This window comes from Macrobrachium nipponense, chromosome 27 (genome assembly GCF_015104395.2).
Source record: "Macrobrachium nipponense isolate FS-2020 chromosome 27, ASM1510439v2, whole genome shotgun sequence".
Taxonomy (NCBI): Eukaryota; Metazoa; Arthropoda; class Malacostraca; order Decapoda; family Palaemonidae; genus Macrobrachium; species Macrobrachium nipponense.
The window spans coordinates 36,641,182-36,658,115 of record NC_087216.1 but is presented as its reverse complement, the minus strand read 5'-3'; the positions used below and the strand labels follow the sequence as shown (position 1 = coordinate 36,658,115).

The following is a 16,934-nucleotide window of genomic DNA, read 5'->3' as shown; positions in this document are numbered from 1 at the left end:
TATATCTTGGTTTAGCCTAAATTTATTGATGTTGAAAATAGTAGCATAGATGCCGGTTGCAGGTTTTCTTAAGGTAGGTGCCAGATATCTGTTGAGAGGGTCCACGTTACCAAGTTTTCTTTTTAGGCAAAGCCATAAATAGACCATGTCATACATACTTTCCAGGTCTAAGGCCCAAATAAAAACAAAGTGTCTTGAGTTTCAGTTCGCCTCTTTTCAACTGCCACCTTGACCTTCATGTCAGAAAAGAGTTAAGGCAAAGTAGTGAGGTTTATGCTGTTTCCTTTCTTCTGCTATTGCAAGTAGGGCAAGGCCTGTTACATTACAGGGAAACATGGCAGTGTGGGGATGATAGCCCTTGGTATTGTGTGACCTTGGTAATGGTTTCAGATTACCATGAAAGGACTGATAAATGCCCCATTTTAAGTTCCAGTCCTATTCTGAGCCTATTCTCTAGGATTGTCCAAATATTTTGTCATGTGAGCATGGATAAGGGCAGTCCTAGAGAAGCACTTGCTTGAAATTGTACTTTAGGCTTTTACAGTTGTTGCTTCTTAGTAGAAAAGTTTACCGGGGCTGGAGCCAGTCATTGATCTCTCTCCAGTAAACAATTTTGTCCTTAAGTGTCTGTTGAAGATGGAAACTGCAGGGTCCATGTTGTATTTCATCAGAGAGGGCAACCTCTTGCTTTCTGCAGACTGAAGACTGCCTGTTTCCAGAAACCAATTCATTAGTACTCCAAGAAGTACTTCCATTTCATCTGTGACAGGACAGTGTATCAGTTCAAAGCCTTGCTCCAGAATGTCCCATTGGTGTGTGTGCGTACTACTCCAAGAAGTACTTCCATTTCATCTGTGACAGGACAGTGTATCAGTTCTAAGCCTTGCTACCTAATTGCTTCCTATATGCATATTGACTATCAGCTACCTATATGCATATTTACTGTCAGCTAACAGTCCTTTAGATTCTACATACTTATATAGTGGCTTAAAAATAAGTTTTTCTGCAATTTAGGAGAGCACAGGGAGAATAGAAATTGGCCTAAGCTTGTACTCATCTGCAAAGATACTATTGCTACCATAAAATACTATGGTTGCCATAAAAATCAAATAGAATCTACTAATCTTGGGAGGCAACACACTAGAAACATATTTAAAAAACTGAAGAAAGAAACCATCAGGATCTTCTCCACTCGAGCTATGAAGATTAATAAGAATTTTCTTAATATCCCTAGAGTAAAATGCAAATTTTGTAAGAATAGGTTCAGGATGACAAGTATTAGGGAGAGGGACATCCTCAGCTGATTGCTTAGCTTCAAAAGCTTGATGAAGCATTTCAGCCTCATCCTTAGGCCAGTAACCAATCTACCATCATCTGTTAGGGGTCTGATGGAAGACTAGTATGACCCAAAGATAGATGATGCAAATTTGGTCCACCACAGATGAGGCTGAATAACTCCTTCAAGTTTCCTCTTCAAGGAAGTATTGTAATTTCTCTCAGCTGTATGGTAAGTTCTATTAACAGCATGGTGAGACTTAACAAAAATGGTGTAATTTTCATTTGAATGGTATCTCCATGTGTTGAATTTGGTATGTTTGCCATGGCATTTTTTTTATTTTATGGAAAGCTCATATACATGTACGTATCATCAAACCATGAGTCATTTGCTCTGAGTTGGATAACCTTCCTAGGTACATACATACTTTATTTAAATAGCCATCAGCCTTTCATTTAACTTCTTCTTGTGATCTGGATTTGATATAGCATCAGAAATATTAAGTTTATGGAGAGTTTCAATCCCAGTTGGCTCTAGATTTCAGCCAGACCATTTATTGAAAGGTGGCATTAGGAATATACTGATCGACAGATATATGTCCATTTCAGTGGCAGAATTATCTGAATTGTCTTGACATTGCTGGCAGCTAATACAGCTATTGTTCATCAACAGAACAAGTGTACTGGGCAAAAGATTTGATCTTTCTAGTTACGGAACATGAGCATCTAGGAGCTCAGGCCTGGCTTCAAGCATACCACCGCACTGAAAGTGGCGCTGGTATTTTGGATTATGGCGATCTTGATGGACGAGCTGGTGCAATACAAGTAAGCATAATATGTTTGAAATTTATATGTACTTAGTACTACATTATGCACTAGGAAGGTGAGATTTTTTTTTATTCTGATAAAGAATCCTTGAGTTTTACAGTAAAATACCTTTATTGAATTTAACATTTCTGCTTACAAATGCAGCTAAAATTGCAGTGTGATATTTTGTTTTAAGTCTATTGTCACCTACATTGGATTTCTGTTTATGAGTCAATAAAAGTACATTGGACAGTTCTGCATGAATTCTAAATTTCTTTCATATTTTTATAGGCAGCTATAAATCTGGAAATATATGGGTCCCAGGTTAGCCATATAGATGTAAAAGTTGAAGGCCTAAATGGACAATTACCAAACCTTGACCTTGTCAACCTTATTCATCGGCTGTGCCAGAGAGAGACAGTTCTTCACACTTTCAAAAACAGGGTGAGTGTTTTCTTTTCCAAGAAAAGGGATTATTGGCCATAGGATGTTGTCATTTTTACCAGTCTTTTGTTCCTTACAAATTAATTTTAAATGGACTTCTCTGTTTTATTTTAATAGAATAGGTGCACTTATGTGAACCTTACTTGCTCTAAATAAAATATTGATGATTTTTTGAAAGGCTAAAGTGTATGGAAAGAGTTTGCTTATATTTTTCATTGTAGGTGTAATAAGTTTAGTTTTTTATGGCATGCTGTAGATGTTTAAAAATACGAACATATCTTCCCTTTCATGTAGATGCTCCTGGGAGGTATGATTTGCTCTCCTGTGGCCTCTACTTGTTTGGTTATGACTGAACATACAGAGCTTTATGGGACAAATGACCATGGATTGAAACACTGTTCTTCCATGTATGGGTTATCTGAGATTTTTGAACCTTTAGCTTTGGTACTGATCAATTGCCAAGGTACAGTGAGTGTGCATACAGGTGTGTAGCACCTCTTTCATTGAGTGTATGTTTTCAGGGAGACTATCAGCAGCCTATATACCCAGGCTTCTCCACTACTTCTTGCTTTGCGTGTGGTTGGTCCCTGAACTGTTCACATTCATCTCAAGCCAGTGCTTCTCTTAAAGTATGTGTGGTGTAGTCGGTGGTGTAGTCATTGCTACCACCTCACTCTCAAGTATACATGGTCTCTGGATTGTGTGCATGCAGTAAGTGCTCAGTACCCTTAGTCAGGAGACTTCTTGGACAGAGTGACTGCATGTGGGCCTCCCACTTGGGCTCTTCCTGAAGCACTGATACACTCTTGTTTGATATGTGCATAGTCTCTGGACCATGCATGTACAGACAGGGTTTTCACACAATACAGTTCTCTGTTGTATGGAACCTATAAGTGTCAGAGCATTTTGTGTGTGAGTCCTGAATTGTGCATGCACTGCAGAGGGTTCACAATATCATAGGGAGCCATGTGCAAATGATCTGACAAACACTTGGGATGTTCCCAGTCCTTCCAGGCCATGATGTACTTACATGATAGCACATGTAAACACTTATCTGTAGCTTTTAGGTCAGTTTTGATTTTGTACAAAATATATGGGATATGAAACATGATTTTGAGCAGTTATGTTTTAACCTTTAAATAATTATAATCAGGGCCTAAGCATCACCCTTTTAGGCCCCAGTACTAACCTAAAAACTGGGCCCCTGCTGAACTCTTCCTCAAGTGTTCCCCGCCCCCCCACCCTGAGCTGTTTGTGACTTTCTGACCACACTGATGTTAACTTTCTGATCCCACTGATGTTTACCAATTTTTCTGTAATGTATTGCACAGTTTTTGTCATGCTATACTGATTACAGGATCATGACTATGTCTATGTGGTTTCTGCCATCCTGTTCAATTAATTTAATCGTTAGGCGAGCATGGAGCCCTTGAGCATCCTTCATCCTTTGAATTTGTTTATTCTTTAAAAAGATAAGTTAAAATAAATAAGCTGCTGTCATGAGCCCCTAGACTGCCGGGCCTTGGGAAAGTAGTACCCTTTTCCACCCCCATGCTTGGGTCCTGATTATAATACAAAAGTCCATAGGGTTATGGATCACATTTTGGAGTGATCACAACTACTTCAGATAGTTTTTTGCAGTCAACACTCTTAGGTTTGATTGTTCATATCTATTGTCTGAGAGTGCCCTCCATGGCAGACTGGTGTGTTGGCCCTTCTTTTGGGCATTGAATGGCGATTGGCTGTCGACCTCTCTTTTGAGCATTGGATGGAAACTGTTCTGCTCATGGTGAGCTTAATGATCCCAGGAAGTAACCACTGCCTCCTGTGTTGAACCTTTCTCATCAATGCAGCCTTCACTAAGGAAGCAAGGCATTTATTCTATTGCTGTGTTGGATTAGTCGAATAGTCTCATATGCAGTTTTAGAGCAATCAAACAAGCTACTTCCCTCTTTGGGAAGATGCCTTATTGGTGTCAACCATGGCACCTTTAACAACAAGGACACTTTTCATCTTGACCAGTTATCCTGCTCAGGAAGAAAACAAGGTTCAAGCCAGGGGCAAAGAGAGAAAGTGAAAATGTTTTCCTTATTATTCATTTTAATTGAGCTCATCTTCATCCTTCTCATCTTCTCTTTCAACTTCCTCTTGAAGGAAGAAGACCAAAAAGACTATGAAAAGTCCTGTAGGACTTTAAGCACCTTTACCCAGTTTGGGGAAGCAACAGTTTGTGATCACATCTGTGTGTTCTGTCCACCATAAGTGGGGTTGGCATGAGTCTTGCCAGTGTTTTCTTGGACCTATTTCTGATGAGTGAATCTTCCACCCTTGTTTTTTTCAAAAGCTCAGATGGTAGAGAGGCAGCACTATCCCTGTGCTCGATGTGTAGACTGCTTCTGGATAGTATGCAGTACTCTTGGGCATTGGGATGATCAGTTTGCCTTCAGTCATGCTGCACCTGAGTTTCTTGTGGTTTGCCTTGGGCCAGAGTCATGTTTGCATGATTGTGCACATGCTTGCTATTTAGTGGCCTCTAAAGGTTCAGCATTCACTGAATGTAGAAAACTCCTTGGAACTTGACCGTGGGTTGGAACCCTTTTTCGTACATAGGTCATCATTGTCCTTGTGCATGTTGACCAGTACTGTTGATAATGCTTTTGTACCATGGTGTCTTGATTGGGCACTGGAGCAGATTGGTGTGCCCTCCAAACACAAAAGGGAGGACCCAGGAAGTGCCCCACTTTGCAACCTGATTGTCTCTAAGTTAAACATTTGTGCATCTTACTGGCACTGCCCAGCATTTGTTTACCCGGGTATTCACCAAGGTCAGTTGAGCCCATTTGCAGGGTATACACATGCTATATTACCTGGATGACTGGTTAGTTCTCAGAGGCACAGTTCTTTGTAACAAAGAATGCCTACTTATTTTGTGAGATGAGGTTATGGCATGGCGAGGGTCATCTGAGATCATGAGTTGTATTAACCATAACATCGAGGCTAATCATGTTGACAACCAGACAAAGGTTGCTCTCTTTTTCTTATAACTGTGCTGTAACTAAGATATGGCCAAAGAAAGTAAATTTAACCTCAAAAATCTTTATATTCATGCAAAATAACAAGCCAGCACACTACTTTATCTTACATTTTATGCTATAGCTTAAGTTTAACAGATAATAATGCCATAACTTTTGGATATCTATAATATAGGGATAAATTTTCTTTAAAATGGTGAAAACTAGTTTAAAAATGTATGGTTAGTTTCAAAGATAGTATTAATGTTTGAAAACCTTAAATGCATTTTCATCTTTTTTACATCGAGCCTTTTTATGTTTTTTGGTGTTTAACACAACTTTTTTTTTACTATATATAACATTTATTCTCATAAGTTGTAATGTTAATGATTAAGAGAGGGCCAGAATAAGTAGTATATATTCAGCTGCATATAATCAAGCAAAATAACAAGCCGCCACACTCTACTTTACCTTACATTTTATACTATAGCTTAAGGATAATTTATAATAATGCCATAATTTTTGGATATATGATACACACATAAATTTCCTTTAAAATAGTGAAGACTAGATTAAAATTGTATGGTTGGTTTTAAAGATATTTATGTTTGAAAACTTTAAATGTGTTTTTCTCAGCTTGTAAAGAATGGCGCTTGCGCCCTTGCTCAGCTGGGCACCTCAAATATGTTACAGTACAGATGTACATGTACTTTGGCCCACACCCATCCACAGCACAAAAGTCGTGTGACTGTTCCCCCCTTCCATTCTCCTTACATCGCTTTAGACTGAGCAAGCTTCTCTGACTGAGCAGAGGTTCTGAGAATGGTAGTGTTACTTACTTCAGAATTTTGGATGTTAAAGTAATATAGCACTGTTTCACACTGAAATGGTGTAGGTACAGAAAAAGTAGAAAAGCAAGAAATGAATGTAATACAGTAGTCATATTCACATGATTTATATTTTTAGAGCCAAGCAAACAACAACTTAGTATCCCCTCATGTTTAGATATGGTTACCACTGTGATAATTGAAACCAATCCTTAAATATATGAATAAACTTTAATAATTCCAGATGAGACTTGAGCTCCTGCCTGTTAGGTCAGGGTGAGGTTACTGTTGGCTTCATATTTAAAAAAAATTATTATTATATTTAACATTTGTTTTCACAGGTTGATCATCCTCAGCCTGAGACATTTAATGGATGGTACCACCAGTTTAAAACTCTTTCTGCAATGATCATGTCTCAGGCCTCTGGAGTTCCTACTGGCAATCATGGCTTGTTTCACAGGTATGTAGGAGTCTATATACTTTACAGGGTTCCATCTGTGAATACAGAGTATTATTGATTTGCAGAATATTAGGTTATTACAGTATTATGTTTGATGAACTGTACTTATTTTTACAAAACTATGTGAGATCCCCATTGTCAAAGGGTTTTAAGCATTTGTTCTTTTACATGCTGACCTATATGTAACACAGAATTCTATTTCAGAGCATTATAATCCTTTGTAGGTTTAAAACTTATCATTTAAAGCTAGAGGTAAGCTATTAGTTTCCCAGCTGCAAAAGCAGTTAAAGAGCCAAAGAATTGATAATTGTATTGAATGTTAGGCATTGGTTTGTGCAAGTTTAAATCATAGTCTATGACTGTTTACCATATTCCTGGTCACCAAAGACACTATTTTTGTCTATAAATAAATCTCTGACCTTTACCATGCACCCTAGAGGGAAAGGCTATTTTTGCTAGACATATAATCAGAATTCCTGTATCTGAGCTCTGAATGAGAAATATAAGTTGACAAAAGTACCATTAAAAAGATATAATGGTCACAAAGATTCAGTCCCAAATCAGTAAACCTTGCTAGTATAGCAATACTATTGTATTCAAACATCAATGTGTGTTACTTTTACAATTGGTGATATGCAGAATAATTTGAGGTTTTGAAGATTAATATGATTTTATTATTTGTAATATTTGTATTGCATTTAACCTTTATTCCATCTTTATTTTGTTCTATTTGTGATGTCAAGTTTTAGTTTTCTGTAAAAGAAAAATATATTGAGATGGTTTGGTCTGTCCGTCCACACTTTTTCTGTTGGTTTGGTCTGTCCGTCCACACTTTTTCTGTCCACCCTCAGATCTTAAAGACTACTGATGCTAGAGGACAGCAAATTGGTACGTTGATCCTCCACCCTCCAATCATCAAACATACCAAATTGCAGCTCTAACCTTAGTAATTTTTATTTTATTTAAGATTAAATTTAGCCATGATAATGCCTGTAGCTGAAAGTTTCATGGGCCATGTCATATAGAGCATTATATGCTGTACAGAAAACTTTATTTCTTTGGCGCATTTTTTACTCAAATATCTATCTCATATAGCTATGGATATTACTATACTGGCCATTTGGTAGTTCTAAGTCTTAAGGTGAGTTTACACTAGGCTTCACAGCACACTGCATACGTAAGACTCATCACCAACTCCTCCCAAATTCATGTTAGTTCCACCTACTGGACTGCTCATAGGACTCATGCTGCACCACTAACTCATCAAGACAAGCTTGATGACTGAAGCCTGACCCAGACAATCCACTGACGACGAATCGCCAGTAACCTTTCAGTGGTCATCCAGTTCTCTATTATGCTGTAATTGCCGTGGAATGGAAGCAAGAAGAGATCCGTTGTTTGATTGAGTATGATCAGCATACATGTTTATGGAATGTAAAATTAATATCATATAAAGATAGAGATGTATGTGGCTGTCAGGAAAATAATGCTACCGGTCACAGCACTCGCATAGTGTAGAGGCAATATGCGCTGTGCAGCATGTTACATCACCCGGGTGGGTGGGTGGGCATATGCTGGCAGTGTAAACTCACCTTAAGTACAGTGGTAATGCCTCCTGAAGAGAGCTTGGATCTTCTCAGTCTCCTTCTTTATAAATCTATTTCTAGTCATGAGTGTAGTTCTCAGTAGTGTTTGTGGATAAGCTTTATGGATTGGTTAAATACATCATACTGTTGGCCCTAGACTTCAAGGAAAAAGTATAAACTGTATCTTGCTAACAAGGAACTATGTAGTTGAACTACATAACTCCTTGTTAGACTCATAGCAAAATTTTCTATCAACAAGACCCTCCTAAATAGCTATTGAGGCTAATGTAAACTTAAGGGTTCTATGTTGAATGAAAAATTTTTGAAAAACAAAATTAAAGTATTTTTTCATACAAACCTATGAATTTATCAAGAGGACCCTGCCTCTAGTCTTGTGGAATGTCCAGACAGCACTGGGGAAAGAGTGTTGTTCATTATAGTGTCTCTTGGAGTGCTGACTGCAGAAATAGGCCTGTTTATATAAACTGACGGCTGAGTGCTATAAAATAAATTGTGCAGTTTTCACAAAAAGTTTATTTTATATTGATAGCTTTGCTGTATTTTTAAATAATAATGTGAATCTTAATGTGTAAATACATTAGCTTGATCAGAAAATTAAATGTATTAGGTATGATTATGTAATAGGTATGATTAGATTTTTATTTTGTAAAAAGTATTAAAGTAAAGATATGATATACAGATGTAAATAAAATTTACCATGAAAAAATGTCAGTTTTTTAAATTAAACTTGAATTTCATTTATATCATAAGTAAAACAAATATGCTAGAAGACTGAATATTTTTTGTATAGTCATCCCACTATTTAAGTAGAGGTACGCCTTGAAACTTGGTCAATATGAAGTCACAAGTCTGTCAGTAAAAGACTAATCTTAAATTTGGATCGGCGGCACCTGATGGAGGAAATATTGTGATAATTTTAATCATGCAGTTTTTACCACATAAAAATATTTTGTACAGTACTAAAATTTGTTTTATTACTGTATGATGATAGCATGATGGGTTTGTAAACTTGATCCAATAATGCCAAGTGATAATGGAACCCTAATTTTTTCTGTTAAGCTGCACCGTCAGGTGTCCTGAGATAGGTATCTAGAATGTTAATACATACTAGGAATGAGTGTTCTTTAGTCTTTAGCAGTGTGTGGGTTAGGCAAGCTGGGAATAAATGCTTATTGTTTCCTTTTTGACTACTGTTTGTTTGAAGGATTCTCAATGTCCAGAGAATATGAACTCATTTTATTTTTCTCTCTCACTTTGAACTCCTTATATTACTTTTTTTTAGGCTCAGAGGTCTGACTAAAACTAATCTTTTATCCTATCCTATCCTTGTATTACTTGATATGTTGTACCTTTCGTTATTGCACCATTTTATTCTGGCAATTTAATTTAATTTGTAAAGATGGTTCATTACTAAGGCAGGTTTCAGCAAAGACTTCCCTTAAACTGAGCCAGAGAACATTTGAATGTTAATAAAAATAGTGTATTTGTAAACATTCTTGCCAGGCCGTTTGAAATTTTTTGTAGGGAACTATTGTAGTAACAGTTAGAGGAAAATGACATTGTCAGTGAGTTTTTTTGTTAGAAAAGCATACAGTATTAGTTTTAAACTTACAAAATGCAAGCCCCGTGTATACAAGTTGTTTCCACTTTTGGTAAGCATCCATGAAGCACTTTTTTTTGTTTTCTTAACTGTTGTGTTAATGGAGGAGATTCAGTTTGATCTTCATATTCTTTACTTAGCTTGTTATTAGGGTTTAAATTATGTAAAATAGATTATATGAAAAGTAAATCCCTTAAAACTAGCCTTACAAGCTTTTTCTCTTTTTCAATGGTAGAGTTGAATAATTTCAATTTTTTTCTGGTTTCTTTGCAGGTATGGAATCGCTGCAGTTACGCTAGAAGGTCCAGTTGGTCAGGTGAGAGGGAGAAGGATGGTCTCTCTTCAGCAACTTGGACGGGTTTTGGAAGGAGTTTGTCGTTCTCTAAATAACCTTTTGGAACGTTTCCACCAGTCTTTCTTTTTCTATTTGTTACCCTCTACAAATAGATATATTTCAATAGGTATGTTTTATTTTATAAATATGAAAGAAAGACAGATATCTAGCAATTTGCCTCTAGCAACCAAAATAAGATTTAACTTGGGTCAAAAGATGATGCATAATTAATGGTTAGTTATTTAAAACTTGGTGCCAGATATAAGTATTCAAAATAAGAAGTTACATAACCATTATCTTCAGGATTACAACTAATCCCTAAAATAGGACAGTAAACATTTTAGTCTGCAGGAAAGCAAAGACCAGTTATAGCAGTTTTGTAACATATAGGTAAGTATAAAACACCACCAAAATGTACAGAATTCAAGTTGTAACATGATAAAGGCAATACTGTTTGATGGCTTACTAATTAATTATGTAAATTACAATGAATGTGTTTTTTTGTGTTATTACTTCATTAGTTAAAAGTTGGAGGGGTAGCTTATGACTAGCTGATTGTATTGCAAAATTTCTACAACTCTAGTATTATCTAAAGATTTTGGACTAACACACATGTATTAGCAAAACAGCTGGATAATAAGTGAGAATCATCTGTTCCTTAAGTTACAATTTAACCTTTGCAAGGACCTGGATGTTTATGTGGTGCATTTGTTTCAGTATCCACTGCTGGGCAGAAAGCTAGATTTTGGTTATGAAATGGATAGTACTGAGTACAGTCCATCCTTTGACAAAGAGAAGCATGAGACCAGAGTGTTCCAATAGGACAGATGGGAGTTGGGGCAGCTTTTCATTATATTATTTTGAATTTTTACCTTGTTAAGAGTAGTTGTTAATGAGGACTACTGCATAGTGGTTACAGTTATTTTGGCATGTAAAACAAGATGGTTTCCTATACAGGTAATGCTATGTATTTATATCAGACACCTCTGATTATAGAGCTGATTGAAGATTTTGATAACATAGTATTAAGTGATATTAGTGCATAGTGCAAATTATAGGGAATGAATTGGACCCCAACAAAACTAGTAGGTTTAGGTCACTGGATCTGCCCCACCCAGATCTCATTGACAATGTTTCTTTAGTTATCTGTTATTTAAAACTACAGTAGTTGTTATTTTGACAGCTAATTCGCTCTTGAGAAACAAATCCATTCTCTCTGTTATGTGGTTGTACAAAGAACTGGTATACGTATTATGAGAAAGCTTTTCAGTGTTTTTGGAGAATTGTCTATCTGGAGAAAATGTTTTATTCTCTAACTTGGCTGGTATGGTTTTCATCAAATAACTTACATATTAAATTTTTGTATAAAAACTTAGAGTCCTGTTAAATTTCTTATTCTATTAAATTTCTTATTCCACCTTTATTTGAGAAGCTAATTTGTGAAATTCAATACCACATGGTTTCTCAGTTTTGGACAAATTATGGGATAATCTTCCTAGTTTTGCAGATGAATTTTCGAAACCTCAGAGGTTCATACTAGGTGCAAATGTATTTTTATTGATCAGGCACATGTGGCATATTATTGCTTAATAGGCTGCCTTTTCTTGTTAATCTGTCCTGAAGTGTATTGTTTATTTGTGTCATTGTCTGTGCTTAGATGCTATTTTCTTGTAAGAGTCTCTTCTTCCAACTATTCTTGAAGCTTGTCTTAATAATAATAATGATGAGGATAATGTTCTTTAAGATCCACAATAATATATTGATGGTTGCAGTAGTAAAACTTTATAAAATGTGTAAAAGCTTTCGAACCCTTCTATGGGTTCATCTTCAGATTAATTTACTCATGGTAACAGTAGTAAAACTTTATGAAACTACATAAAAGCTTTTGAACTCTTCCCTGGTTCATCTTCAGTCGAATCTGAAGATGAAGTCAGGGAAGGGTTCCAAAACTTTTAAATAGTGCTATCATTTTATTATTGTGGACCTTGAAGATTCTTACTTTTACCCTTGTAATAGAGATTTTTACCCAATAATAATAATAATCATTATGATAATAATAATAAACAGTTCCTTCTCTGGGCTATTTTGATTTTTGCTGAACACAATGATCGTTATAAAGCTAGACTTCTTGTCATTGATGGCGCAGTGTGGTTTTTTGGTATAAAGTTATGCATAATGAGTAACAACCTCATTGATTTATATGGATAGATGTGGTATTGTCAAATGAAATTTTCAATATTGCTATTTAAAAGTCTGGTTTGCATCTGCTAAATACGTTTTTCATTGTCCTACATATCTTTGTCTGTTAATGTGTGGTACATACTTAATAATTATCAAAACTTTATTCTAAAACATTCTATCAGTATATTAATACTACAGTCATATAGTATTTGAAATTGTGAATTTTTTTTGCCTATTTTAGGAGTTTACATGCCACCCTTTGCTATGATTGCTGGTGGAGTTCTCGTTAAAGCTTTAGCCTTGTGGTATTCTACCAGTTGTGCTGCAGAAGATCAAGCACAAAATGAAAAATCTAAGAAGGTGAGTTTGGGAAGTATTGTAATTTTTTTTTTTTTACTTTTTTGAATATTGGAATGACATTGGTTGGTAATTTCACTTCTGTTATTGACCGTGATTTTGTGTGCTTCCAAACAGTCTTGATTTTTGTACTTTGAAGCTGTTGAAAATTTTTAAGAAATTTATTGTGAAGGTTTTGCTGATATTCATGAGTTAAACATCTGATTTCTTTAATCAGACATGAGACTAACCAAACATTAACATAATCTCATGTGTTTTCTAACAAAATAATTTCATTTATTGAAATTTATTTTGAAAGAAGGAATATTCAAATTAAGATTTACTAGTATATTATGGGTTTTCTACACTAGAATTTTATGTTTATTATACATATTGCCATCAGTACATATAGAGTTTAAAGAATTCCATATTTTTTTCTCTTAGTTTCATAACCAACCTTCATTTTTTAAGGAAGTCATAGTGCTGACTGCTTCAAGACGTACATACTTTGTAGTACATCAGTGAATCAGTGTCAGTACTTCTAAGCAGATTTCGTGTCACAGACTCTTTTATTATTTGACTTACCATGATTCCAGTTTGGAGAAATGTTTTGAGTTTGTTAGAGTGGGACACACTTCTTTATGAATTTCTTCTTTTTTGTGTAAAGTATTTGTAAAATGTATTAGATGAATTTGAAAAGCTATTTCATGTTATTCTTATTTGAGGTTAATTTCATATTTAATTGACTTGAGATATTTAGATAAATTTGAAAAGCTATTTCATGTTTTTCGTATTTGAGAATATTTAATGTCATTTTTAATTGACTTGAGATTTAGATAAAGTGAACCTCATTAGTTTCTCACTTCAGTACAGTATTTATTTTCACATGTTGTTTATCTTAGTATTCTGAGTAATTTTTCTGTCATTTTATTTTTCTGTCGTTTTTAGATTGACTATGGCCTTCTTGGATGTTTACCATTGGTAGTAACAGTTCATGTATTAAGTGTTATTTTGGGCTGTGCTCCCAGCTTCATGTCCCATCTTGGCCTGCATATTGCATTACAACCAGAAGACAGCATCTTTTTAGGAAGTGGTGCTTTCTGCATTTCTCTCCTTGCATTTCCTTATTACCTGGGGAGGTAAGTGTTTATCCATGTTAATTTTTACTTATTGATAAAGATCACAGTTATTGATTTTAGTTTGTTCCTACGGGGATATGACCATTGCTTTTTATATGTAGAATTTCTGTCTATAGGAGCATTCTTTGGTGCATGTTGGATTGGTTTTGAATCTTGGTAACAAGTGAGGTAACTGGTGGAGGTGGTGGGTGAGAGGGTGTATAGCCCTCACTCAAGCAACCTTGCCACTTTTTCTTCAGCTGCCAAAAAGAGAAGGACACGCCCACTTCGTTTCTCCTGTGTGCTAGTTGGATTTTGGATGAGTGATTTTCTACTCTTGTTATTTTGCTATAATTTTTTCTTCATTTTGTTCTTATGGCCTTTGCTTTGTATTTTGGTATATCTTTGGTCTTGTTTGCTCTTAAAATGAAGAAGAAACATTACCAATGCTGACATGAGGGATGTGGGTTGCTGTGTCTCCTTTTTTGTTAGACCCACATGAGATTTCATGAGAGGACCACCCTTTATCCTACTGTGCATTTTCAGGCTCACATTGGGATGTATCTGTGCAGCTGCCTTTTACTATTCATATTGAGTCTGTAAACCATGTCCATGTTGCAGCATGGGTTAGTGCCCTTCCCTCCCATACCTCCAAGGAGGTGTAAGAATTGAGAGGGATGGGTAACATGTTTGCTGAGCATGTATGTGGTCTCTGAACTATGCATGCTCTAGCAACAGGACAGGTTATTTATTTCACTTTCCTTTTGGGGACATAAATGGGGAACCAGCTTTGAATATATCCCAGCCTAATCTTTCCTTTTGTACACAAATATGCAATCTACCCACTTGTTCACATTCTTCAGTCACAGCATACTCCAGCTCACACCTTAGAACATCACCACACTAAGACTTACAGCCAAAAAACCCCTATCTGACAGAGAGCTCTCTCCTACCAACCAAACAACCCACGCATGTGTCTCCTTCTCCTTTGTTTTTGTTAACATCCACCAGATGCTGCCGCCACCTTGGCTTCTATGATGTCACATCCTATGACGTCACAACACAACTTGAATACATCAATATACACCTATAATCAACCATATACTGCCCAAACATTGGATATCCATCATATTTCAACAATGCAGAAAATAACAATAACAATATGAATGAAATAACTCATACTAAACTGATATATTATATATAATCAACAGCACCTTCTTACATGATGGGCCCAAGCACCCCTGGTCATATGCAGTCTGAGCTCTCTTGCTTGAGAGAGAGAGAGAGAGAGAGAGAGAGAGAGAGAGAGAGAGAGAGAGAGAGAGAGAGAGAGAGAGAGAGAGAGAGAGAGAGGAGGTATTTATTTATACCTTCTATCTTTCGTGTGTGGTTCACTGTGCACAAGAGCAGCTGTGAACCTGGTTCTTTGCCATGTTTTGAGTATAGGAGCAGAGGGGTGATGGGATCAAGGTCTGAACTGTTCTGATGGCAAACTTGCTGCATCTTATCTGTTTTCTGCTTCTGGAATGTATAAGGGATTGGAAGGCTGGTTTACCCTCTCTTTGCCCAAGGAGTGGCCAGCTCATTCTTTGGGAAATCTCTCAGATGCTGAGGGGCCCCACTCTTCCAGAACTCTTGCAGGCTGAGCTGGAGCAGGGTTTAGGAGAGGTTATTTTGCTCATTTGTGAGCATAATAGTCTCAGGGAGGAAACTTCAGCTTCACACCTGCCTAAAGTCTCATCTATGAAGCTTTCCTTTAGGAATGCCTCAGATTGAGCAAACTCCTCCTGCTGCTGCTTTCACCCTCAGTGGAGATACTACATGCCTGAGGATGCTATGGAGGCAAACATAGGGGTGTGTAGTTATGGCATTTCTTCAGACTGTCTCGAGGCTAGATCTATGGATGACCACCTTGCAGATTATGCTGTAACTGGTATATTGTCCTTGGACAAGAAAGTCACCTTCCAGAGGATGCTGGTTCCTGGTACACCAGTGGGCAAAGCTGGTGCTTCACAAGAGAGATAGGTTCATCTGCCTGTACTCCAGATTGGTTTCTCACAAGAATAGTCTCTTTCTGAGGAAAATTCAGAGTTGGGATCATCTTTAATTTTTCCTACAAGTAAGGTAGAGGCAGAAGTTGAGCTTATGAGAGAGGATTCCTGAGACTCCCTCTTCATCTGTGCAGTGTTTTTCAAACTCCTGTCAGGAGCAAAGGCATCCATAGCCAAACCCTTAGTTTTGGCAAAACCTTCCATATCTGGGGCTGCAAAAAAGCCTGATCTTTAGAAGCCCAGACATGAAGCCCAGTCTTATGCCTCTTCTAAAAGAGTCAGGGAATCTTCCCAGTCCTTTTGTCCTCTTTCCTCAGGTCTGCCAGAAAATGGGAAATGGTAAGAAGGGAGGAGGTTGCTGAGAGTGGTGACCCCATACCACCAGACAAAGTGTCAGCATGGGGATCAGAGTCTGTGATCTTACGAGTCCTTCAGGATGGGTACAGGCTTCCGTTCGAGGACTCTCATCCCTCCTCTCAAAAACAATGGTACTGTTCCCGTGCTGTCTAATAGATATGTGAAAATATTTGGCCATTATGGCAGAGGTGAAAAAACTGGAAACAATGAAATTCCAGATGAGAGGTTTGAGTTCTTTGATCTCCTTGCTTGGAGACTTCTTTGTTAGAGACCAAGATGAGATGATTGTTTGCTTGGTCCACATCATAAAGTAGTACCTGACAATAATCTATTCCTCTAGGCTGGGATGTAGGAGAATTTTTGGTAATACTGGTAGGTGTAAGAAGGAGCTGTCCAGGTAAACTTATTTTTGTCTATCTTCGTGAGGTTATGAAGGAGGGCTATGACTCCTTTCCAGAGGAGACAGGCCTCTTTTCTCGCTGGAGACATAAGAATTTATGGGTATGAGCCTATCGCTTGCCTTTTG

At 36.9% G+C, this 16,934-nt stretch overlaps 1 protein-coding gene across 2 annotated transcripts in view; it reads left to right on the top strand.

Moving 5' to 3' along the window:
- The window catches only part of LOC135201021 (glycosylphosphatidylinositol anchor attachment 1 protein-like), a 91,744-nt gene that overhangs the window by 61,131 nt on the left and 13,679 nt on the right, over window positions 1-16,934 (top strand). For both annotated transcript variants that reach the window (XM_064229854.1, XM_064229855.1), the window contains exons 6-11: window positions 1,949-2,100; window positions 2,374-2,526; window positions 6,706-6,824; window positions 10,305-10,492; window positions 12,788-12,906; window positions 13,831-14,021. In XM_064229854.1, coding sequence (XP_064085924.1) covers window positions 1,949-2,100; window positions 2,374-2,526; window positions 6,706-6,824; window positions 10,305-10,492; window positions 12,788-12,906; window positions 13,831-14,021 — 922 coding nt within the window. The remainder of the gene's footprint in view (window positions 1-1,948; window positions 2,101-2,373; window positions 2,527-6,705; window positions 6,825-10,304; window positions 10,493-12,787; window positions 12,907-13,830; window positions 14,022-16,934) is intronic.